The 27,259-nt window shown below is 44.2% G+C and overlaps 2 protein-coding genes across 3 annotated transcripts in view; one reads left to right on the top strand and one right to left on the bottom strand.

The window, feature by feature from the left end:
- The window catches only part of LOC146839252 (uncharacterized), a 212,419-nt gene that overhangs the window by 23,682 nt on the left and 161,478 nt on the right, over positions 1 to 27,259 (bottom strand). The window lies entirely within an intron of this gene.
- Positions 15,136 to 22,213, top strand: LOC146839253 (death domain-containing membrane protein NRADD-like). The gene is made up of 2 exons (XM_085651423.1): positions 15,136 to 15,564; positions 21,605 to 22,213. Exons 1-2 carry the CDS (start codon positions 15,136 to 15,138, stop codon positions 22,211 to 22,213), a joined length of 1,038 nt encoding a protein of 345 aa, XP_085507549.1.

Raw genomic sequence — 27,259 nt, 5'->3', positions numbered from 1 at the left:
TTAATCAAACACTCCTTCAAAAGAGCGAGATTTTATAATCGCGACCATTTGTTGGAGAGAAATAAGAATAAAAATAATGACAAAGTAGCAGGACGTTTAGTTTTCGTTTCTCAATTCTCCAATCTTAGCAACCGGATCAAAAACATAGTCAATAAAAATTGGAAGATTTTGAACTATGGATCAGAAACTCCACTTGAGAAGCCACTGTTCTCATTCAGACGTAACAAAACATTACGAAATGCACTGGTAAAGACATATGATAACAAACAACAATCCCAAACCACCATGAAGGGAGATAAAGCTAAAGGCAATTACAAATGTGGAACTTGTTCCATTTGCCCCCAATGCCTTGAGGCGAAAAACCTTACCCACAACAACAAAACAATTTGGGCCAGCAGTTTTAACAACTGTAGGAGCAGGAATGTTGTTTATTTCTTAATCTGCCCCTGCGGCCTTGGGTACGTGGGTGGAACCAGTAGGGAACTACGAAACCGCCTGTTGGAGCACAAATCTGCAATCAAAACTAAAAAAACCAATGCCCCCCTAACAGATCACTTTCTAGAAGCAAACCACAATTGGGATTCAATCCGGTGGTTCATTTTGGAAAAAGTGACAGTAAACAGAAGAGGGGGTGATTTGAACATCAAGAGGAAAAAGAGGGAACAATGGTTCATATGTTTTTTTAATACTGTGGAGAGAGGTCTTAATTCGAAAGAGGACTGGATGAGTATCATTGGTCCTTAAAAGAACTGGCAGACCAAAGTAAACAGCATTTTCTTTCTGTATCGATCCAGTATACTACAGATTCTGCTGAGAATACGTTTGTTCTTGTGTTATCCTGAGGAAGAGATCATTATAACCCTTAATCATACTGCAGATTAATAGTGGCATACTATTGGGCACAACATGTTGGGTAAATCTTGGGTATATGTAAGGAGAATTTACAAAAAATCTGATACCACAAGAGCAGCAAACGGCATCCTAGCAACATCTCTGAGACGATGATTGTTGTCATTGTATTTGCATAAATTTTCCATCCCTGTTAAATGGTGAAGTTTATTATGTAGTTATACAACACATGATGCATAATAAGGTTAATATATCACATAAGGTGTGAATTGTATCAAAACCATTACGTCGACCTGGTGATATTTAAATACATACGAGACAATGTTTAGTATATGTAAAACGACCAAGTGTAGATGAGGTGATTGTACAGAATACTAGTATAATGATTTCATGTTATTTGGTGATATTGTAATAACATATTCGACAATGTGAAGTTATGTTAATAACCAAGAATTGATAAGTTTGTCATACTGCATGTCATCATAATGTCTCAATTTAGGAGAATATTTCGTTTTGTTGGTCAATTATGCACCTAAATAATATCGTGAACTGTAATCAACAGCAAACCAAGAGTTGATCGCAAAGTATATATATAATACGGCGATTGTACTGAAATATATCGCCAGTAATTAGGGTGCCCAAGAAACTCAGCGATAAAGTTTTCTTTTAAAAAAATCCCGCTCGTAACATCAATATCACATGGGTTACTGACCACGTGTAAAATCTAACCAATCAGGGTCGATGTCTGTACCCACAAATAAGCAGTCGCCTTAGACAAGAATTAGGGAAGCGACTAGAGGAGCACTTCCGCGTACGAAGCCGATTGTTTTGAGGCCACAAGGTGAGACTGCAATGCTAGCTAATATTCTTTGTCAGCATTTGACAGATATCGTGATGGTCATACCACGCGTCAGGTACGAGAAATATGTTAGTGGCGCTAATACGAGCGCATCTATTTTCTTTGTTTTAAAAATAGGTGATGAACATTGAGGGAGGAGTATTACGGACCCCCGTCACCGCGTATGAAGCCGATGTTTTAAAGGCCACGAGGTGAGACTGCAATGTTCGCCTAGATTAATAGTCCTCGTCAGCATTGATAGACACCGATGTGGTTATACCACGCTCGAGGTACGAGAGAAATGTCAGCGGCGCTAACATGAGCGCCTCTATTTCTTTTAAAAAAATAGGTGAGGAGCATTGAGGGAGAAACGTCACGTACCCCCAGCCGCCATTATAAGAACCACAATCAGGAAAATCAGGAAAAACATTCAGTAAGTAGATAGCCATATTGAGTGTTTTCTGAATTCAATTGGGGTTAGTGTCCGCATGCCCTTTGAATAACATGATGATGTTACTATTGTCTGTGTTACAGCACAAAATAATTAAAACCCACAGCGTTCCACCACGTAGACCAACAAGTGAAAACTGAGTAGAAATCGGAGTATTGGAGTTGAATAAATCAGGTGAAGCATAACCTTATTTTAATGGATATGTACACCTATAACAAGAGTAGATATATACCTTAGAATATACTCCTTAAGAGAGTTAACTAGAGAGAGCATATGAGCTCCCTGTAAAAACTAATTATAAAGATGAGTCTAATAAAAGAACTTATTTCCCTTATGTAGGTCCCTGTACAATAGAAGAGGACCTGAAGCCTATCACCTGTCTTGATAAAGATGGAATTATAAGAAAAACCATCGAAACGCGTCGACGCATCTAAAAAACGCAATCCAAGGGAGAACTGTGGTTGATTGTTAGTAGATATAACGGTGCATACATATCACCAACCATAGTCTTATTTATAAGACCCATCAGGATGCGTAATTTATGACAAAGTGTACTGTCTTCCATTATCTTCTGTTATGCGGGCTCATAACAGGTTGTTAATTATATTAATGTGAAAGTCTGTATATGTTGTTTTTTTTTGTGTTTTTAAGTTTATGTAAATGCACAATTGATTTTATGAATTTCACATATATTTTTAAATAATAAATGCAATGAACATTTGGTGCCTTTTTCATATCAATGATTGTTTTATTTATGTGTGTTGTACCATTGTGTCCTAGTATAGGGATAGTGTTTCCTCAAGTGTGACAAGTACCCCATTCCCTTTAAAAGACAAGGGGTCTCTCTCGGTCATTTGTACAAATCCTTCTTCTCTTTCCACGAGACTTTCCGTTGCCAAGGCTTGTTGGGTCTCGTCTCCGACACCGCAGTACTCGACAGACTTCGTGGGACAGCTCGAATCCGGCTCATGGACTTCGTCGACGCCTCCTGGACCTTGTGGCTGAAGAGTCAAGACACCCGTCAACTCACCTGAAGCACCCGACATCTGTGGGCATTGGGCCATCCTGCCCTCGGTCACTGGCTAGTGACCCAGACTCTCTCCCCTCTGCTTTCAGGTTCCTTCCATCCTAGATCCAGGCTTGAATCCCTTAGGACACTTCTCCTCTTCACGGCAGCAGCAGTTCTTCGCCAGCATCCATTGTAATCGACGACGCGACCCGACACCAAAAGACACCTCTGCACCCGGTTATCCTGGGTGAGGTAACACGAGTACTCCGGTGTTCCCGTGGGTGCTAGCCCTAGAACTTCTTAAGTCCAAAAGGGTTTGGTCCTAGCTCGATTCTAAGTGTCCCTAATCTTTAAATTTCCAACCACGACATTGCCCATAGAAGCTAATGGGAACCCGCGGTTGTGTTTACACACTGCCCACAGTCCCCGTGGGTCCCCTGTGTCACTACTTTGGGTGGTTCCTTGGGGTCCCAGCGATTCTACAGGCTCTAGGCCTTGTGTCTCGTTCAGTCGTGGTTCTTATACCACTTTATTGGTATATGGTTTGGTACGCCCCTAGGGCCCAAACGTGTATTTGTGTTATTACTGTTGATTGCTAAATTGTAACTTAAGTACTTCGAACTCCAGTCTCATAAAGAGTCTACAGGGGTGTGTTTTATCTTAAATACATATTTTGAATATATACCTGGTGTGGTTGTCCTTTCATTTGGTCATTCAAGAGATTATAGACTGGTAAAACAAGCTGCTTTACATTCCTTCAAGACTTATCCTGAAGGCTGCTCTCCATAGCTACCACTAGGATAACTTCAATAAAGGTTGTCTTTAACCTATCACCATAACGGGTTGTTTGGACTGCTACAAGGTGCCCACTAGAACTAGTGGACAGCATATATCAGGTCACCTTCTCACACCCCCCACCCATCCCAGTTCCATTGAGACCCTCACGGGTGAGTAGCCACCCTCTACCAATCAGTGATTGATTGATTAATTAATTAACACAGTAATATAATTTATTATTTATTATTTTAGGAGTTTATAAAGTGCACAGCTACCCCCAACGAGGTTGTCTCGGCGCTAGGGCAGACGGCAGATGATAGGCGCAGAGAGGGGAGCCAGAGGTTGGTGAACAAGCAGGTTTTCAAGGCACGTCGAAAGATAGGTTCTGACTCAGATGAGTGGAGGGAGAGTGGCAGTGCGTTCCAGAGTTTAGAGGTAATAACCGAAAGGCTCTGCCTTCTGTTCTAGACCTGCGAAAACAGGGGATAGCAAGGAGACGAAGATGGTTAGATCTGAGGGTCCGGTCGTGATGATAGTGCTTGAGTCTAGCTCTCAGGTATGCAGGGCCTTGTCCCCGAAAAGCTCTGAATGCCAGAGTGAGAGCCTTGGATTCAATGCGTTTAATCACTGGTAACCAGTGAAGCTTCCTCAGATGGGGGGTGATCGAGTGGCGGAAAGGGATTTTACAAATCACTCTGGCCGCAGTGTTTTGTACAATCTGTAGTTGCCTAATCAAATAAAGACTGTGTTGAAGAAGTCCTAATAGAAATAATGTTATTTTTAATTACATCATGAATTAAAGGAGCCAGAGGAAGTGGGAAAGTATTAAAAAAAAGCAATTTCAAAGAACCCAGGCATAGTCATATGCGGCCGTAATATAATCAACAGTGAGGCCACAAAGATATGGCGAGCGCCCTTGCGCAACTTACAGTAGTGCCCTTTGGGCAGCTCAGTGTGAGACCGGCCTCGTGACGTGGGCCCTCCCGACCAGCCAGCCACCCTGCAACCGCACCTGATCCCCGATGTCACAGACTTCCGGCCACCATGGCCCAACAACCCCGGAGAATGCCTTTCCAACACTCAGTCATACAATTCTCATACTCATACCAACACATGATATCACCAAGACATAAATAAAGCTAATCCTGCAAATCCAGATACCAGGAAACTCAATATAGGTCAGTAAATCCTAAAGTGATTTATTATACATTCATTAAAACAACACACTTTTTCATAATACAAAAGAAAAAACATGTAATATAATAAAAAATGTTTTCAATAGTACAAATAATATGGGAGAACATGCAGGAAAATTAATTCCAATCCAAAGAACCTCACTAGTCTGACATTGATCATTCGTTATACAGAAAAACAACTTTTTATACTCTAATTACTTTGGTATAACCCATGTCTCAAAGATCTAAAATGGACTTTTAAAACAAGCATCGACACGTTTCGGTGGGTACTGTTGTTCAACAGCCAATTTGATTGAATATGTGAAATCTGGTACAATTCCGATTGGACTACAGGTGCATAATGAACCAGGCCTCTTTGTTGAGAAAAGGAAGTTCTTGGAGACATGGACCCAGATTTCCAATAGATACTGCCATGATTGGATGCTCTTAATTATTGAAACAGCGCAAGAATTGATCATCATAGAAAAGGAAGCCATAGAAAAACTTGAGACAGAATTGAGGGACAGCACAGCTTTAGAAGAGGCCCAAATATGGGGAGATTTAATTATGAATCTACCTACCCATTTTTAAAGGAAAAATTATTATTTTTTTTATTTTTATTTTTTGCTTTGATGTACAATATTTATTGTATTTCATGTTAAGTTAAGATGAAAATGTAATTTACAGGCATTATAAAACTCTTTGATTATGTACTTATTAAACCCATTCTTGCCCCTGCCCCACCTACCCACAAAGAATTGGACAAACCTTATGTTTCTCACAACATGTTTTTTGGATAGCATTTAGCTAAGATGAAGAGTCATTATCGTTTCATTACAAAAAATTTGACAAATTGCGAGTAGAAATAAAAAGTATGAAAAAAGACAGAGTATATTACAAGTTCAAGATAGCATCAAAGTCCGGATCACTTGGATGAGCACCACTTGTTCATCTAGCTAGGCGTCCATGGGCTAGATTGTTACAAAATGGAATCCCACAGTCCAAGGTCCTCTTTGATTTTCTGTCACCTCCGAATAGGTCCTCTTGATTAGCATCTAATGTTCATTGGGACAGAAAGAGCACCATAAAAGCTGAGAAGCGATTGCCAGCTTTCAATAGAGCGGGTGAGGAGCAGGCACACATATTCATTACGATAAGGTTAGATGTATGTTTTCACTCAATGTGAAAGGAACTGATTGAGAATCCATTGAACTGAGCCCAGGATAAATTCAAGTTAATGCTTTGAGGGAAGGCACAGATTTCCTATGTCAGTGCTACTGATCTGCTAACCCCTGCTAAGGAGCAAACAAGGTGACTCGGTTTGCGATGATGATAGGCATCTACTACTGGAGGTCTCACACAAAAGGGAACTCTGGGGGAGCTTTAAACAAGCATTGGCATAGCCAATAGGTCTTGCCTTTGGGACATTATAAGGGTTTAGCCATGCAACACTTGATGTTGTTGCATCAAGGATACTGTGCTGGATAACTAAACACTTATAAGGCCCCAAAGGCGAGACCCATTGGCTATGCCAATGCTTGTTTGTTTTGTTTTGACATGGTCATTTGACTACACACATTCTGAGGAACAAGTAGATCTCGGTTTCAATCTCATAGTTCTCCTTGGCCAAAGTTTGAGATCCTGCACAATATATATTTCCCTGTGCTTCCATGACCGTATCACCACAACTGGCTGCACCCACACACTGGGCAAACCCAATATGAAGCACCATGAACATTTGCAGAGTTTTACATACTGTTTGTGACGCTTCAGTCGATCTTGAGGCTCTGTCATGACCAAGCATGCACTTCATCTTTCTCTGGAAGCGAAAGAATCGGGTGGATTGATGACAAAGAACACAAATGGTCAAAAGCACACAGAAAATGATCTCCGCCGTCAACGCCAGGACCGTTGAAGCGGTAAACTACAGTGCAACTTTTGGCTCCCGAATGACGAGAATACTTGCAGAAAGCAGGCCACCCAAGTTTCGAGTTGGACAGGAAAACTACTGTAGACTAGCAGAACATGTCGCTATCAAAATGTTGGAAGCATGGTCGCTATCGGATACAAACGATTGATATTTGCCAAAGAATATTGTAAAATGGTGTTCTAAACCACTGGAATAATTTAGCTGAAAGTTATTAGAAATCAAATCATTTCAAATTAAAGGATATAATGAAACCATTCTGTCTGGACAAACGTTTACCCGCTCTTCCCGTCATTTCTTTGCAGCATATACCAGCCTACAGCGATTACAAATGAATGGATTCATATGCGTATAACTAACAGAAAAGGAACTACTGCCCCAGTCCTGCTCGACTCACCCTCATCCCACTGGGGATTATACTCATCCATTCCAAGAATTTCAGACCCGCGAGCAGAGCTTCTGTGGTCTTACAGCAGAGCAGGGCATCTATGGTGTTACAGCAGACCAGGGCATCTATGGTGTTACAGCAGACCAGGGCATCTATGGTGTTACAGCAGAGCAGGGCAATGGGGACAGCTCATCCCTCTACTCTAGTGGAAGCTGGGGGAGCCACTAGGGGGCATGAGACTATCCACCTACTCCACACTGTTAGGAGTAAGACCTCTCACAGTCCTCTCCCTACTACTTCTACTTTACTACGTACCTATAGCGGAAGAGTAAACCCTAGCAAGGGAGGACAGCTGGGCCTCTGGGAAGATGTGTTTCAGTCCTTTTAGCATGGCTTAAGGAGGTATGCATACCATGGTGGGGGAGGGGAAGAGGGTATCAGGAGGGCAGTGTTTGAACTGGAACATTTTAAGTACAGGCATTCATTGAAATTTGCAGTCACCTATCTCTGAAAGGAAAATAGTGTTGGGATTAGAACTGCAGAGCCATTCAATTGTGCCCATTTCAATGCGTATGGCACCAATACATACCCTAGAATGGTGCCACCTCAGGCTTGTCCTCACAATGTTAACTCCTGTTTGTCTATAGCCTTTTTCAAAGCTGTGAGATTTAGCCAGACCACTCGTCACAAGCCATTTTTCAACATTTAATATTCTTTCTACAAGAACGTCGATTTGCTACTGCTGAGAATTCTTAATGAATGATTCCGCTGTTTTGCTCTAGAATCATTCTGAAATAATCTCACCATGCAATCTGGAAAAAAATATATAAATCATTCTATAGACTTAAGTTGTACTTAGTGCACTGCCAGCAGACATTTTGACCAGGGATATTAATATTCTACATTTGGAACCTACCACTGTGAGTGGGCAGTGTGCATGTGTGGGTATCAGTTCTTTCTTGAAGGAACGCCATGAATGCTCATACGCTGTGCTTGGTTTCTGTGCACATTTCTGCTGATATCTTTTCAAACGTTGTGTTGCATTGTTTAAGGTAAACGAGCGGCTAAAGATATTACAAATAATCCCACTGCATGCGAGATGCAACACAGAGTTGCATAGTTAACAGTGTCACAGAATACACAATCAGGAATCTATGTGTTAAAACGCCTGCCCAGGAGGCGTTCTCCAACGGGACTGCAAGGGAGTTGTTTAAGATAAGAATGTACTGAATGCACTTTTTCAAATATAGCAACTTTGTTGCATGCTGGTAAACGAAGTATGAATAGAGCATTAATTGAAAGAACTGTCTACAAACTACACCACTAGATGCTAATTTTCAGCACCACCCTTGGGGGCTCGTGGGGTTATAGCAGGTCTCGTAACGTTTTCACCTCATATTAGTAGGGGTGGGCGGAATTTGCGAAATTCACTTTCGCAAATTATCGCGAAAATGTTAAAAATCTCCGCAAACACGCAGAAATATTGCGAAGATGCGGAAGTTTTTTTCCCGCCCGTTCGCGGTATTTTCTGCGTGGTCGCGGCTCGCCAACTTACCCATGCGGTTGTTCGCGGGCGCGGCCATCTTGTTTTCACTTGTCTCGCGGTGCATGATCGCGAGAAGAAAGACGTGATTGCACGACAAATGACATTACTGCGGGCGCGAACTGTCGCGAGACAGCGCAAATGGCTACCAACAATCAAACATCTCGTGGAGAACGCGACCGGATCGGGAAAACTTGTCGGCGAACGCGTGGAATCAGGTAAGGCGATCGCGCGCACGCGAGAATGTATTATTTTACAGCGCGAGCAAGCAAAACATTTCCGGTAAAATGCGGATTGCGGAAATTTTGACATTTTCGCGCTCTCCGCGGAACGCAAAAATGTCAAATTATCGCAATTTCCGCGAGCGGAACTGAATTTTAGCCCCGGCCTACATATAAGGCAAAAGCCAATTTAACAGCACAAGAGTGTGTTCAAACATGCTACCTGTCAAACGGTACAAAAAAACATAGAACACGAAATTCCACTCATGCCATGACTACCAGTCAACCGTGTATTAAAGTGTCACACTTGCAATGAATCCTGCTCCAGTCCTGAAGGAGAAGCAGTAAAGAACATTTAATCGGGTTAATCGGAGACCGATGTTAATTGTCCAGTGTGCCATGTTGCAGAGAAGACTCCTCAATTATCAAGCATTGGAGAAGAACCGTGAAAGAAGCCACTGCAAAGATTTTTACCTCTGTCTTCTGAGAAGATTTATCCTCCGAGTTCAATATCTAAGCCACCCAGCGCACTTCAAAATGCAAGTTCCAATTACACCCCTCAGCAACAAGGAGGGCACAGGTCCTGTTTTTGCTCTGAACCATCAAAATAGAGCTCGAGAGTCGCCGATTTCATAAGTTGCAATCCCCCATTTAGACAACAAGAGTAAGTTTCGTCAACATTCAAAGTTAGTTAAGAACAAGAGAAAACACACACCAACAGAAACAGGTTACAGAGACAAACAACAAGAAAAACAGCGAAACAGGGACATATGACAAAGACAAGAAGATGAGCAGGTGAGTTGACGGGTGTCTTGACTCTTCAGCCTCGAGGTCCAGGAGGCACAGATGACAACCAGGAGCTGGATTCAAGCTGTCCCACGAAATCTTTTGAGTGCTGCGGTGTCGGCGACCAGATTGGACCCAACAAGCCTTGGCAATGGCAAGTCATTGGAAATCAGAGAAAGGACTGCGGTGCAGACCAGCAAGGTCTGGGGGACTTACCCAGCAAGGGTAAGTCGGAGCACGTCTGGAGCAACCAGGAAAGCCCAATCAGAAGAGGAATTGCCTTCATGGGGACCTACTAGCCAACGGGCTAGTGATCGCGAAGGAGCCTCGAGCGGTCACACTTGAAACTGGCCCACGGGTCACTCGTGGAGTGGAAGCCAGCAATCTTCGGTGCAGGAGGTGCTCAAGGCTTGGGCTACTCGGAGCCCAAAGAACAACTTCGAGGAAGACCCAGAAGATAGTGTTGCTGCAAAAGTTCACGGTGACCAGGGGTCACCCACAATAGCCACGGACCTCAGCAGGGGAGTCACTCCTTGACCCCAAGGGAGATTTCTTCAGTCTTCTAGTCAAAGGAGAACGTCGAAGGTCCAGGATATATGTTGCAGAGTTTTTTTCCAGGGTAATCTAAAGTCGCAAGGACTGGGTTCCCATACTTATACTAAGTTTGGGGGTTGGACATACTCTAGGGACCCACCTATGGGAGGGTTTAGAAAGAGGTGTGGTTACACCCATTTCCTTTGTCCAGTTTCGCGCCAGAGCAGGAGCAGGTAGCCCCTGCAACCGGTTTGAACTGGACTATACACAGGGACACCAAGTGTGCCCCCAGTGCAGGACTTCAAAGCACCAGAGTGCTCCCTCCCAGCCCCAATACACATCTGCCTGTCTGGGGAGGTGGTTACACCTCTCTGGGACAGGAAACCTATTGTTCAGTCCACCCCCGCCGGAGTTTCGGTCAGTAGCAGGAGGCAAGACCCATGTCTGTGGCAGAGGCATCCATTTTGTGATGCCACGGCTGTAGAAAGTCCTACCGGGTTAGACCAGTGTGAACATGTCTCTCCCTCTAGAAGGGTGGAATGCTACCCCCGCCGCCAGAACTGGTGGGGGTAGTATTCCAAAGCGTTTGACACCAAACATGACATGTTTCCGTGCAGCCACCCCAAAGTTAGCATTTACCGCGAGGTTATAATGCACTTAAGAGTATATGGTCAGGCTGCACCACAAACAGCATCAGAGGAGGTACTCCGAACGCTGCAGAGGGGCTCTGCTCATGCAGGGGCACCCTCTGACATAAAAACCAAGCACTCTGCCTTTGTTAAGGCCTGCCATAGGAGTGACTTATAGGTTTTATATTTGTGTGCAATGGTAGTGATATAGGTAGCCTATACCACAGTAAGGGGTGCAAGCACACCCTTACCCAGGCTGCAGTAGCAGACCTGTGGTGTCATTTTGGAGTGCTTCCCAGGGGTGGCATAATACATGCTGCAGCCCCTGGTAGGCCTCTGAGGTACCTATGCCCTAGGTATATAGTATACTATATACTAGGGGCTTATAAGGCACTCCAGAATCCAATTAGGAATTTACCTAATGTACATGGAAATCATTTTAGAGAGGACGCAGCTAGGCTGGGGTCCTGATTAGCAGGGCCACAGCCAGACTAAGGTCGAAAAACAGTGAAACACCAGCAAAAAGTGGGGGCACCCATGTGAAGCAGATCCCACTCTCCTACAGTGTGTTCGGTTTGCAAAGAAGATGGACTATGGTGAACTCTATTTTATGTGTTTCTGTTGTTAAATGCTTTGCGTCTGACGTCCCTCTAGTGAGGAGATACGCGGCACTTTGGGGAATTCATAGACACAGAAGAATGATTGGGAGAAATAATTAAAGACTACCAGATTTTGCAATGCATGTGGTTGAGTGATATGCGGCGCAGCCTTTTGTTTGTGGCCAGCAGTGGGGGCAATCAGGAGGACTCTGTGTCCCAGGAGCCTGTGGGAGCGAGCACCGGACAGCAAGCCCCTTTCCCTCACCACCGGGGCTACAACAACTCCTTGCGCCTCCCGCTCCGCGGGAGACGCGGCGCAGCCTTTTGTTTGTGGCCAGCAGTGGGGGCAATCAGGAGGACTCTGTGTCCCAGGAGCCTGTGGGAGCGAGCACCGGACAGCAAGCCCCTCCCCCTCACCACCGGGGCTACAACAACTCCTTGCGCCTCCCGCTCCGTGGGAGACGCGGCGCAGCCTTTTGTTTGTGGCCAGCAGTGGGGGCAATCAGGAGGACTCCGTGTCCCAGGAGCCTGTGGGAGCGAGCACCGGACAGCAAGCCCCTCCCCCTCACCACCGGGGTATAAGTTTGCCGGAGTCTTCACGCGACGCGGGACGCATGCGAGCGCCAGGCGAAGCCCGGGCCAAGGGCGGGCCCGTCCGCGCCCGTCTCAGCCAGGAAGAGCCAGGGCAGGGTCACCCCCCTGACAGCCGTCGTTTTCCATCGACCGATTCAAATTGACTACTGCCATTGGACTGCCCACAAAGGTACTGTTTATACTGTCCACAAACATTCCCTTCATGGCCTCATAATGGGCAAGAGGAAACTTATGGAGGGATCAGGGGGAGTGGGGGGGACCGAATGCTGCAAATGTAGGCCAGGGCGCCAGAAAATCCAAGAAAGCTAAGAAAAGTAAGAGAATGCTTAGCGAACATGTTATGGATCGAATCGAAACACTAGTTGATGAGTGTGAGGGTATACTAGCAGCAGATTCCACCCAAAGTCTAGAAGTTAACAAACGACCACCGCCAGTTCATATACCCAAGATGTTTTGTAAAACGCCAAGTATAAATTCGGCTACTGGAAGTAGTAATTTAACACTTAGTCAATCTAGTTTAGGGTTGACCATCATCTCGCCCGATCAAGCACCCCTTCCCTCTTTGGCACAGTCAGAAATGAGTCATCTAGAGCCTTCTGTTATAGTTTGCACTAATCGCTATACTGCTCTGACTGAGGAAATAACCCCACCCGACGATCTGGCCACCCAGGCTCCATTAGAAGCACTCTGTCTTTCTCAAATAAATAGCGAAATAGACCATAATGCAAGTGGCCGGATGTTGATGTCAATTATAAACTCACTTGTAGCTCAGGTGAGGGATCTTAAATCTTCAGTTCTAGACCTAACAGCCACCATTAGGACATTATCTCTCCAACATATGGCCCACATACCTCGAGATGCTCCTCCCCTACCTGTACCGATACAAGATAATACTATTATTGCAGATAAATCTACTCCCGTGCATGCCACACTCACACCTACTGTGTCCCCTCACACACTGGCAGGGCAAAATGCGAGATCTCTGCTGACCAAAGCTAGAAGGCAAGCTAGAGCTACACAGAATAATAGCGATATCCATCTCGCAACCCCAAGAGCTAGACCTCTACTGCCAACTCCAAACGCATCCGGCCCGCACTTTCCCGGACCTGCCACCACACGTAAGAGGCAGCCAGTGTTTATGGTTAATGTCGCAAAATATTTGGGCCATGAACCCGAGGATTCTCTCAAGAATAAGGTTATCCATTGGATCCGTCATGTTAGAGGGTGCCGGTCGCTGATAAGAGAAGATATTGTTAAGGTTAAAAGGCACTCCTCTCATGACCTTCGACTAGACACAATAGAAATCACTTTGACTTGCCCCCAGTTGGCCGAGGACCTATTAGCTTTAGAATATAGGACCTCTGCCCCTGGTTTATCCGATATCCAATTTAGATCTACCCCACTCGATTCTAATACAAACATGAGGGCCACAGCTCCCAAACACAAATCATCCAGGGAGTCGCAACTAGACGAAAATGACTGACTATCTCCAGTTGCACAAAGCTCTCTTGGGCATAATATAATTCAGGAGTGTGCTACTTTGGCCAAACATTCTAATGCACCTATTGTACGGCCTAGTTTATCTAACCAGGCGTTACCATCTGTCATTGAACTACCTCATACACCTATTAGTAAACAACATTCCCTGCATATAGATACAAGTATTGGTGAACAAGGGTGTCCTAGAGATAGTATTTCCAATCTTAAAATTATCTCTTGGAACATAGCCGGTCTGTCTAAAAATCTAGCCATACCTGATTGGAACAAACTTATTGACAACTACACCATTTGTATCTTCCAAGAGACCTGGAGTATGATTCCCCACCACAAAGTTGGCTTTGCTTCCTATTTTATTCCTGTAGTATTACCAGTATCAGTAAAGGGGCGGCCATCTGGTGGCCTCCTTATTTGGGTTAGCATTATACTGGATTGCACGATACAAATAACTGAGTGCAAGTGCCCAGACCTCCTAAGACTTACCCTGAGGGACAATAAAGGAGGGAGGTCTCTAGAAATTTTCAACATCTATGTACGTGGTACAAAAGGTGGAGTCCAGTCTCCAATAATCAGCTGTTTGGAAGCAGAACTTTCTCGTTGCCCCCCTGAATCTAACATCCTGGTGGCGGGAGATTTCAATTGCACATTTGAACCTCTCGCCACCGAGGGCCTGTTGGGTTCAGAGGAGGATGACGTAAAGCAGGGAATCCCCCTGCTGAGTCTACCCCCGATAAAAAGGTGGACTCAGCTAGCCATCCAGCTAAATTCTATATCATTAGAGTATGGTCTTAGGGCTACTAATGGAAGATCCCCCTCCGACCCCTTAGGAGCACATACATATAACAGGGTGGGCTTCTCCTCACGTATTGATTATATTTTGCTAAATCAAAATCTCTGGAGACATCTAATAGACATGGAGGTTATACCTACTACCGATAGCGACCATAATTTGCTGTCCTTGTCGCTAAATCCCTTATGGCTCCCCAACCCAGAAAATACGAGTAGAGAGGCCCATATGATATCAAGGGAGGATACCCTCTCGAATTGCGGAAGGCGCCTCAAATGGCAAAAGGTAGCAATGGATGAGGGGAAATTATCTGCTATAAGGGAGACCCTGACAGAGTCTCTGAGTGACCTACAAGAGATCAATATAGATTGAGATGGTACTCAGAAGGTATTTTCAATCTATGAGGGTTTGGTCAATATTCTGGGATCCTTATTTTGTACAACTACGGGCAGCAAACCATGTACCTTGAGTAGGAACACCACCAACCCTTGGTACACGAGGACTTGCAGACGGTAAAAATCTGCCCTAATCATGGCCCTTAAAGGCAAGTCCCCTATCAGGATCCAGACTGCTAGAAAGGACTACAATCTGACAGTCCTCAAAGCGAAGAGAGAGTGGGAGGAACAGCACTGGCAAGCATTAGAAGCAGCCAGCACAGGGAAGGATGCTAGCCTTTTCTGGAATCTGGTCAGGAAAAAGGTTCGCCCCGACAGTGGGCTAATAACGAATAACATCTCGAGCAAGAGATGGTATGACCATTTTCTGAACCTATACTCTGGTCCACAGGAAATCACCTTAGATGGCCCAACTATCGATCCTTGGGCTCCGGGCCAGGAACCAAACACAGAACCTTTTTCCGATCTGGAGGTTGAAGCTGCTATCCAGCGAACAGTCCCGGCCAAGGCAGCAGGACCTGATGGTCTGCCAGGGGACCTCTTCCGAGCAGATTCGGCGAAATGGGCAAAACTTATTGCACTTTTAATTAATGTTATTGACCGCGGTTGTCCCATCCCAGACTCTGGGAAGGGAGCAGAAGTTGTGCCTATTTTCAAAAAGGGGGGTAGGGATGACCCTGCCAACTACCGCCCGATAAGCTTGATCGATTCAACCCAGAAAGTAGTTGGTCGGGTATTGCTAGAGGATCCTTGCATGGGCTGACGAAAATAGGATCCTTTCCGACTATCAAGCTGGCTTTAGAGCGGGTACAGGAACCATTGAACAGGCGTTCAGGCTATTACTCCTATATTGGAAGGTGGTCAAGCTAGGCAAAAGCAGTCTTTACCTTGCATTTATTGATTTAAAGACTGCCTTTGACCTGGTCCCTCGTGAGCGCCTGTGGCAAGTCCTGTCAGAGCAGGGGGTGCCCAGGTACATCCTTAATATGCTAATTCGTCTGCATGAGGACAATTATGCCCAAATAAGATGGGGTTCACAAGGGCAAATAACAGCACGGATACCGGTGAACAGGGGAGTCCGCCAGGGCTGTGTGCTAGCTCCCACCCTATTCTCTTTGTATGTTAATGCGGTGGTTGGGCACCTACAGCAAATACCATCTGATGCCACAACCCTGGCGGGGGAAAAAATCCCTACTCTCCTGTTCGCGGACGATACCCTCCTTATTTCAAAAACCCCAAAGGGCCTGCAGACTCTTCTAAATAGCTTTGACCAGTTTTGTAACACCTGAGGGCTGTCCATCAATACTCAGAAAACAAAGTTCCTAATTCTAAATCCACCTAAAACACTTAGGAACCCTCCTTCACTCAACAGTGTACCGCTGGAGAGGGTCGCTACATTCGATTATCTGGGAATTCGTATTTCTGATTCCATGCTTTGGAGATCGCATGGGCAGAAAATGCTCTTGAGCCATAAAAGGGTGGTGGGGGCAATTCTTAAAGAACATCGTTCTTCACTAAACAAACCAATTGCCCCCGCACTAACAATCTATAAGGCTAGAGCTGTAAATTCGGCACTTTATGGTGCCGAACTGTGGGGTCTATCCAATACAGACCAAATCTGCAGATCAGAAATCAAATTCCTGAGGGATCTATTGATGCTCCCCCAGAGGACTCCCACTAAGCCCCTTTTATATGATCTTGGCTGCCACTCGCTTGGATACATAGCAAGATTACGTCATCTCTTGCTGTGGGCCCGCTTGTGGCAGACACCTGAATTAGCCAATTATGCTGCAGGGCTTAGAGAGTTAATGGACATGGATGGGTGGCACAAGATTGACTGGTTAAAAGGTGTGAAAAAGCTTCTATATGATCCCGGCCTCAAAGAGGCTTGGATCAATAGAACCTCCCCACCAAAGGCAGAAATTAAGAAGGCATACTGGCGGTGGGTTACTATGAATGACCTCCTCAACCCTAGAGTTGGAAGGTTAACAGAGGAATTTATGCAGCACAAGTACATAATGCATTTTGAACCCTACCTGGACCTAATTCAAAAACCATATGACAGAGCTTTGTATTTAAGTTCAGGGTAGGTATCCTCCCCTTGCGAGAATTCACTGCGCAGTGGAAGCCACCTCAGCAAACTCTCCCCTCCTGCCCAAGCTGTGAGGCTGCCATAGAGTCAATCCCACACTTTATGTTTGTTTGCCCAGCCTATAAAGTACCAAGGGGGCGTTGGCTGAAACCACTTTGCAGGGAGTTAGGTACCCGCAGTCACCAAGTAGCATTACACATCTTAAGATCTGACTCAAGGGACTTCCATGCCTGTGCAACAGCCAAATTTCTTAGATGGGCATGGAGTATTAGTGCGAGAAACGTGAGCATTAATTCCTAAATAACTTAAGCGCTCAAGTGGGGTTCAGTGACTAAATATCGAGGGACATAATATAGAATGCCTAAAATATCGACGCCAAAATATAGACGGACAAAATATCGACTCCCTATCTACAAACAGGTAAGTACTAAAATATCGATTCCAAAATATAGAATGTTAAAATATAGTTAGCTAAAATATCGAATTTTTTTAATGTATTAAAAATAATATAAAAGTAATTAAATATTAAAAACAATTAAATAAAACATACATGATATAATATAAAAAAGCTTAAAATGTCAACATAATAAAAGTAATATAAAAAAAGTAGAGCTTTTGTTGGATAGTGAGAGCGTAAAAATAACTATTCCCACTCCAGTGAGTGCAACAGTAGGGAAAACGTTGGATAGCGTAGGGGTAAAAATCACTATTCCCACTCCAGTGAGTGCAACAGTAGGGAAAGCATTGGATAGCGTAGGGGTAAAAATTACTATTCCCACTCCAGAGAGTGCAACAGTAGGGAAAGCGTTGGATAGCGGGAGGGTAAAAATTACTATTCCCACTCCAGAGAGTGCAACAGTAGGGAAAGCGTTGGATAGCGGGAATGGAAACATTTCTATTCCCACTCCAGTGAGTGCAACAGTAGGGAAAGCGTTGGATAGTGTAGGGGTAAAAATTACTATTCCCACTCCAGTGAGTGCAACAGTAGGGAAAACGTTGGATAGCGTAGGGGTAAAAATTACTATTCCCACTCCAGTGAGTGCAACAGTAGGGAAAACGTTGGGTAGCGTAGGGGTAACAATTACTATTCCCACTTCAGTGAGTGCAACAGTAGGGAAAGAGTTGGATAGCGGGAGGGTAAAAAATACTATTCCCACTCCTGAGTGCGCAAAAGTAGGGAAAGTAATGATTTAATTTAAAAATAAGATTACATTAATTATCAATACCAATAAAAAGTTAATTAAAAATAATTACCAATTAATAACAATTAATTACCATTGAAAAAAATTAATTAGCAATTAATAGAAATTAATTACCAATTAATAGAAATTTATTACCAATTAACAATTAATTATCAATTATCAATACACATAAATAAAAAAATTAATATTTACTTTATTACAATTAATTTACTTCCCACCCAATTCCCCTATAAACCCACAACCCACTCCCAATAATAAAAAATACAATTAACATTATTATCAATTAATCAATTAATACAAATAATTTTGCATTTAATAAACATTATTAAGCAATTCATACAAATTATTTACCCATTAATACAAAATAATTACCAATTAATAATTAATCAATTAATTATCAATACTGATAAATAAAAAAATAATTATTTATTTTATTACAATTAAATTACTTCCCACCCAATTCCCCTACAAACTCACAACCCGCTCCTAATAATAAAAAATACAATTAACATTATTATCAATTAATCAATTAATAGAAATTAATTACCAATTAATAAAAATTAATAACCAATTAATTAATTATCAATCAATTAATTATAAAAACATATAAATATAATTAATATTTAATTAACCATAATTAAATTACTTCCCACCCTATTCCCCTATAAACCCACAACCTGCTACGGAATTAAATTACACAAAAATTAAATTACATAACATTCCTTAGTTTAAATAAATTAAACATACATTATAAAAATAATACATAATTTTAACACATATACTACCATACATAACACTAAAAAAAAAATCGATATTATGGTAATCTATATTTTAAAATTCGATATTATGGAATTTTATATTTTTTAATTCTATATTATGGAAATTGATATTTCGTACCCCAATTTCGATATTCTGACCTATCTATATTTTGATAATTCGATATTCTGTCCACTCTATATTTTGAATTCGATATGCTGGGCAGTCGATATTTCTGAATCGATATTTAGGGTGTTCACCCTCAAGTGGCGCTTGCTTTTTAGCACAAGCACTTTTCATTTTACAGGTACAATGTATATAAAAATGTTAAATTCTTCTAATGATTCTGTTTTTAAATGTCTCTTTTAACCAATTGTTTTACTGTAAATTGTACCTAAGAATTTTTTTTTTTGATTTAGGAGTACTGTAATTGTTTATTTGGGATTGTATAGCTTTTAAGATATTTTTTGTTTCGAAATAAAGCTTATATTGACGGCTGGGTGATACATGTATATCGTCCAGTGTTTTACCACAATACCTTTCTGAGTGTCATGGCCATCAGTAGCTCAGCACACACAAAGCGGAGTCACGCGTGGATGACGAGGTGCTCACAACACACGTTAACCAAATGTCCAGGACTTAGTGCCTAGAACTACAAGAGACACTGGTGATTGTTGTTAAAGGATAGGTACCAGCAGCTTTTCACTAATTGTAAACCCCCAAGCCAAAGACATGAACTCGGCAACCAGAAGGCATCGTATCAACAACTGAGCACTTTACTGGCCGGTGCACGAATAGCAACGTAGTGCCTAGAGGCTAGAGCACTAGAAACAGTGTGCCTGCATGTCGCGGCCTCAATCGCACAGGGTTACCCTTGTGTAAACAGCAGCGAACATCAAAAACCTGGTAATTTAAGGGTTCAGCAGTGGGTCCCCCACCGACGGGTCCCCCTGAAAATGGAACAGAGGCGGCCCGAGGACAGCAGCTTGTAACCTTGGCGCTTTGGAACTGGGACTATCTGACCAAGTGCTTCGCAGATGTCAAAGTGTACTTGCCGTTCGGCCTCTGGGCGCTGGCCTCCCTGCTGTGGATCACCTCGCATTCACTGTAAATATATCCTTTTTATAGCAGTGCACGGGGCCACACAAGCACCCTCGTCTTCTCGCGCGTGGTTTTGAAAGCAATCATGACACATCTGCTGTACCATGCAATGGTGTGTTGTGGAACAGCCAGAGGGGACTTAACGTATAGATGTACGTAAATATAAACAAGCATTGGCCGCGCACGAAAGTGAAAGCAGCGCGGCGGGGGAGGGGAGGGGCGCAGGAGCGTTGAGAGGAAAGACAGATGGCGCCTGATCGGCACTGAAAGGTGGCGGTTGCGCGCGTCCACGCGCGCGTGAACGCAAGGGCTAGGCCAGCCAAAGCAGCTTGTGGTAGCACTTTTTAAAGCCCCTACTAAATTTCTCTCTGAGCAGCGTATGCGCTGGCTCAGCGAGACCTAAAAATGTACCAGCGATCAATTCTTCCTGCTTATGCAAAGGGACCAAATGATCTTGGAAAGATATTCCTGGAATTTACAATGCGGAACTCAAGTTGCTGGTTGCATCAGTAAAATGTCAGAATAAAGATACTGTTGAGGCATCAATATGTCACCTGGGACAAATACTTCCTGGTTCGTACACCAGCCAAAGGTTTGGCTGTGATAATTTAACTTAGAGTTTACTACACATCAATTTGACTAGCTGTTCCGAGTAGTTTTCCCCTGTACTACAAGTACCATCCACATTCCCTGCATGTATCCTTCACATCAGCTCTGTTTCCAGAAACATGTTTGTAGGTTACAAATATGTCCCAAATGTGCAAATGGGGTAAAAAAAAAGAATTTTAAGGATAACATTGAAAGGAATGAGAATTTCCGAAACTCTCTGAACTTGGTGGTACAAATTTCAGCATTCAACACTTCTATGGAGTGAGTAAAGAGGAGCACTATTTGGCATCAGACACATGGTGACAACAGTTGCTACACTTTCTGAATATGCGGAGAAACTGACCACCAATTCCTTTGAAGGCTGAATGTAGTCCTTGTCCATGCTATTTCAGCACTGTCTTTATTTACACGAGCGCTTCTTTGAAGCATATGTTTGGCCAACCTTTTGAACTGGGGAAAACGTCCTCTTGTTTACACTGAGAATCTCTTATGATTAACATGCACTGATTTCTTCCCATGTGTGCTCATGACGTTGTTCAAAGTGCACTTTGAAAACTGGGACACTACACTTGCAATAGGAATCAACAGTGATACACATTGGTAACAGCCAAAAAAACACATTTCAGAAACACCCAAGTGAAGAAATCCCCCAATGAAGTCAACATGGAGCTTTTTATCTTCTAAGCACATTTCCACAACAGACAGCTCAACAACTCAACACTGCATGCACTGGTTTGTGTGTTCCACTTCATGTCATTCACTTTTCAACCATTTAAGTGGGCATCCATCTTAATCTGGGAACATTCTGCTCTTGAACTGTTGGAACTCTTGGAACTGTCGACAAGGACAGTTCCAAGAAGATGTGGGTCGCAGGGAGCAGCGCCTCGCCCAGCTCTCCTGAACTCATCCCACGGGAGGACAGCAGCAACAACATCATCCCAGTGTATTGCTACATCCTAGGGGCCGTTGTGGTGGGACTCATCGCCTATGTGGCCTTCAAGTGCTGGAGCGCTTGCAAGCAAAAGAAGCAGCTGGCAAAGGCGCGGGCAGTGGAGCTGGGCACCAATCCTGAGACTGAGAAGCTGCACAGCGACAGTGGTGACTTTCTAGACACGCAGAGCCTGCAGGAGCCACACCAGCTTAATAAGGTACACAAGACAGAACCAAAGCTCGACATTAACCTTCCGCCTCACAAGCAGGAAGAAGTAGAGCGGCTGGGGGAAGATTTGAGCCATGGCAAGGACTTGCAACGCCTGGCTATCTTACTTGGCTTTGAGGAGGACAGCATTGATACCATTGGTCACGGTGAACACCCTGTCCATACCCTCCTAACCAACTGGTCTACCAAGGAGGGTGCCATGCTGGAGGTGCTATGCACTGCACTAATCAACATGCAGAGAGCAGATGTGGTGGAAAAACTCAACAGTAAATCAGAAGCCAGCTCTGTGGTATAATGTAGGCTGAAAGGTGGACAGTTCCTCCAACAGAAATAACTAATTCTAAATACAGACACTGTTGACTAACGGTGAAGAAGTACAAAAACACAAAACATGTGCTGTGGTGACAGCGAGGTCTTGGTGGGCTGGTCAAATGTGCGAATCTTCAAGTTTGTCGTTGTCACAGACTGCATCGGTGTCAGGCAAGATGCTGGAATTGCAGCATAGGAGCAGCTTCTGGAGCAAGGTCTTCTCAAAATCTTTGCTGTTGGATGTCTTGTAAATCAGCCATGTTGGTTCCTCCATGTTCATCCCTTTCAGATTGATTCTGTTGTGATCGTATGCCTGGAGTGCCTCGAAGCATGGTGTTTGAATACCCATGAACTTTTTTAAGAAACACACTTTCTACTACATGACAATCAAAACTTTCTTTCTGTAACGCCATGGGTTCCCATGACATTTGTCGAGCTGCACAAGGTGGCACTTCTTTTGATCAACCAGCAAGGATACAAACCTGCGATCTAATGTTGGGCAGTGATGCCCCCAAGAATGATCCTACCTCCGAAAGCCAATGGCTGCTGGCCTAACATCCTTCATGAGAAGTTGCGACTTCCTTGTCATTGGTGATGGAATCATCTACATGTATCGTTTGTGAAGGCCACACACTTTAAATGGTGCTGGAAAGTGTAAATGGCACATCAAGTGCACTTTTGACTTCTTTTTACCTGTTCTTAGTGAACTAGAAAAAAGTGATTGAATTTATGAGTGCCTTACTGTTGCTAAGCCCTTCTTAGTCGCATCTAGTAAAAAGAGGCTGTTTTTTGTTTATCCACAGTACCTGTACACATCACACTAACAGCAGAATGTTCCTAGATTAAGAATAGATGGATGCCCACTTAAATGGCTGAAAAGGAAAAAGAATTATCAACAGAGGAATGACCCTAGTTGGGAAAGGCCGGCCAATAGACCCATTTATAATAGAGGTGGGAGAAAACAGGTCACATTTTCAGACACATTAGGGTCCAGCAGTGAAGAGGAAAATATCCCCCGTGAGGAGAATACAAATAGAGGTAACACTAAAGAGTACGGGTTTTTTTTTTTAAACAAAAACCAAGGAGAGGTCAGAGATACAATGGGAACCCAGGAAGGGGCCAACAGATACGGGGTTCTCCCCCGCAAGAATATCTACGCATGAGAAATCATAGGTATTGGCGTCAGACTGAGCACCAGTAATTAACCTGTCCAGCAGAGAGCTGAGCAAGTTAGAAATTAGCATTTTAGGAAAGGGTTTTCGTTTTGTCCCCTCCTCACAAGTAAATAAATACTAACTGGAGAAGGATCTTTGATTCTTTTTCAAGAAGGTACGGTTGAAAAGGTTATTAGACGGCCGTCCTTCTCGAGAGACTAGTTATATTTCTGGCCTGAAACCTAAATCTTTGTTTACCTCTTCCTTGGCCATGGTGGGTAAAAACTTAGGGGTGTTTGAGAAGGCTGTTGAAATCGGGGTTCAGAAAGTACTTTCGGAAACCCCTAGATCTTTTTCACACAATATTAAGGCAGAAAGAGATGCCATATTATCACTGAAGGAGGACTACAATCTAACCATAAAGCCCGCAGAAAGGGTGGTGGAGTTGTCATTTTTGATACCTCGGATTACGAAAGAAGGATGAGTAATATTTTAAGTGAAGTGGAACATTATGAACCTGCACAAAGAAACTGAATAACTATTTTATCAAATGATTGTGTGAAGCTGCTTTATGAAGCTAGGGAGTCAATTCAAATTTTTGAAAAATATTTAACCTAAAATCCCGTCTATTTACGGCCTTCCAAAGATACACAAGAATAGTGTGGACCCCCCCGATGAGGCCCATTGTAAGCAGTATTGATTCCGTGCTGGAACCTTTAAGCAAGTATATTGATTGCTTTTTACGTCCACTTGTGAGTGGTTTGAAATCTTATGTGAGAGATTCTTCCCACATTATCTCTCTTTTAGAGGGTAAACCTTTCAATGAAGAGACTCAATGTCTGGTTACACTAGACATTGAACCTCTTTATACTAATATTCCCCAAGAAGACACAATAGAGGTTGTGTGTGAGGCACTCAATGACCAAGATCTAGATGGTGTTAATAATAACTTTATAGTTGAGTGTGCAAGGATAATCCTTAAAAATAATATCTTTTTGACCGCCTAGACAACAACGCACACAACAGCAAAGAGCTCTTCAACATCGTGAAGGAACTCTTCAACCCTAGCTCCAACATCAACAACATCCCCCTGTCACAAGACCTGTGTGACTCGCTGGCCACCTTCTTCCATTGCAAGATCGCAGACATCCACGCACCAACCGCTTGCTCGCCTGGACCAACATCAACGATTACGACACCATCAAGATCATGAACACCATCCACTCTGGATCCCCGGAAGACCCCTGCCCGCACCACATCTTCAACAAAGCCAGCAGCACCATCGCATCCCATCTCCGGAAAGCCATCAACATCTCCTTCGAGACAGCGCTCTTCCCGGAGAGCTGGAAGCACGCAGAGATCAACGCCTTACTCAAGAAACCCAAGGCAGACCCCAAGGTCCTCAAGAACTTCCGACCCATCTCCCTGCTCCTGTTCCCGGCGAAGGTCATCGAAAAGGCCGTCAAAAAACAACTGACCAGCTTCCTCGAGGAGAACAGCATCCTGGACCCATCCCAGTCCGGGTTCCGCAGCAACCACAGCACCGAGACTGCCCTCATCGCCGCCACCGACGACATCAGGACCCTGCTTGACAATGGAGAAACTGCGGCCCTCATCCTCCTGGACCTATCAGCCGCCTTTGACACGGTCTGCCACCGCACACTACGAAAACGCCTCCACGACACCGTAATCCAAGAGAATGCCCTGGACTGGACCAACTCCTTCCTCTCCGGCAGAACACAGAGTGTCCGCCTCCCCCCCTTCTGCTCCAAAGCCACCAAGATCATTTGCGGCGTACCCTAAAGCTCATGCCACAGCCCAACGTTGTTCAACGTCTACATGGCACCGCTCGCCCACGTCGCACGACGGCACAACCTCAACATCATCTCCTACGCCGACGACACCCAGCAGATCCTCTCCCTCACCAAAGACCCCCACACCACCAAAACCAACCTCCACGAAGGAATGAAGGCCGTTGCCGACTGGATGAGAACCAGCCGACTGAAGCTGAACTCGGACAAGACAGACGTCCTCATCCTCGGATCCACCCCCTCGGCCTGGGACGACTCCTGGTGGCCGACTGCACTAGGAGCACCCCCTACACCCACCGACCATGCACGCAACCTAGGGGTCATCCTCGTCTCCACCCTTTCCATGACGAAGCAGGTCAACGCCGTCTCCTCCACCTTCTTCAACACCCTCCGCATGCTTCGCAGGATCTTCAAGTGGATCGCCACCGAAACTAGAAGGACGGTCATCCAGGCCCTCGTCAGCAGTAGAATGGACTACGGCAACGCACTCTACGCAGGAGCCCTGACCAAACTCCTGAAACGGCTCCTACGCATCCAGAACGCCTCCGCACGCCTGATCCTCAACATCCCTCGCCGCAGCCACATCACACCCCACCTGAGAGACCTGCACTAGCTCCCCATCAACAAGAGGATTACCTTCAAGCTCCTCACCTATGCACACAAGGCTCTCCACAACACCGGACCAGCATACCTCAACCGACTCAGCCTCTACAACCCCACCCGCCAGCTCCGCTCCGCAGACCGCGCCCTTGCCACCGCCCCCCGCATCCGAAGAGTGACCACCAGCGGCAGATCATTCTCCCACCTCGCCGCCAAGACATGGAACACCCTCCCCATCCTCCTGCAGCAGACCGAAGACCTCCTAACCTTCAGGAGACTCCTCAAGACCTGGCTCTTCGAACAGTAGTAGCGTCCCCCCCCCTAGCGCCTTGAGACCCTCACGGGTATGTAGTGCACTTTATAAATGCTATGATTGATTGATTGATTTGTTTAAGGATCAACTTTTTAGAGAAAACAAGGGGACCAGCATGGGGGCCACCTGTGCCCCGAGTCTGGCGTGTCTTTAGGTAGGGGAGTTAGAAAAAAAGCATATTTATAATAAATTTGCGCCTTTTTTTGAAAATGTAGCGGGCTGGTACCGCAACATTGATAACATATTTTTCATTTGGGATGGTGATATCGAACAGTTGGATGACTTTTTAACATGGCTCAACTTGGGGGATCCCAATTTGAAATTCACCTCACAACCCAGTAGGACAAAAGTTGACTTCCTAGATATTTCCATCAAAGGGAGGGATGGGATTCTACAGGTGGAATTATACACAAAACCTATGGACAAAAACACTCTGCTCCACTTTTCAAGTTTCCACCCTAAATCGCAAAGGGACAATATTCCCTTTAGTCAGTTTCTCCGGTTACAGAGAATATGTTCAAATCTTGAAGACTTCTATAAACATGCGGAAGTCCTAAAGAACAAATTCAATGATAGGGGTTACCCCAAAAAACTGATCTCATTCCTGTAAGCGAGCAAGATTTTATGATAGAGAGGCCATGATTAACAAGACTGGACGAAAGAAGAAAGAAACGCATAGTGTGGTCTTTGTGAGCAAATTCTCCAACATCAGTAATAAAATTTAAAATGTGATCAATAAGAATTGGCGTATTCTTAATGATGAAGAGGAGAGTAAATTGGACAAACCCCGCTTTGTGTCCAAGAGAAATAAAAACCATAGAAATTAGCTGGTACACACCTATCGAGAAGAACCACGTAATACACAACGACCGTTAGATAACACCTTAGCAACTGGGAATATAAGGTGTGGTACTTGTAATATCTGTGCTCAATGCTTACAAACCAAAGTAATCAGCCACAACGGATGTTGTTTAACATCCAGAACGCTAAATAACTGTAGGAGTAAGAACGTGGTCTATCTTCTACGTTGCCCATGTGGCATGGTCTACGTGGGAGAGACTAGCAGGGAGCTACGCATAAGGATACAGGAACACAAGTCGGCAATTAGGACTAAAAAGGCTAATGCCCCCTTGGTGTCTCATTTCCAAGAACAA

Source organism: Triturus cristatus, chromosome 4_1 (genome assembly GCF_964204655.1).
Source record: "Triturus cristatus chromosome 4_1, aTriCri1.1, whole genome shotgun sequence".
Lineage (NCBI taxonomy): Eukaryota > Metazoa > Chordata > Amphibia > Caudata > Salamandridae > Triturus > Triturus cristatus.
This window is presented reverse-complemented; position numbering and strand designations above follow the sequence as displayed.

What these genes read in the sequence shown, in the direction of transcription:
- LOC146839253 (XM_085651423.1), top strand. Translation starts at nt 15,136, where the DNA reads ATGGCCCTTAAAGGCAAGTCCCCTATCAGGATCCAGACTGCTAGAAAG. An exon ending in GAGCAGATTCGGCGAAATGG is followed by an intron (nt 15,565 to 21,604) that starts GCAAAACTTATT and finishes ACTGTCGACAAG; the next exon opens with GACAGTTCCAAGAAGATGTG.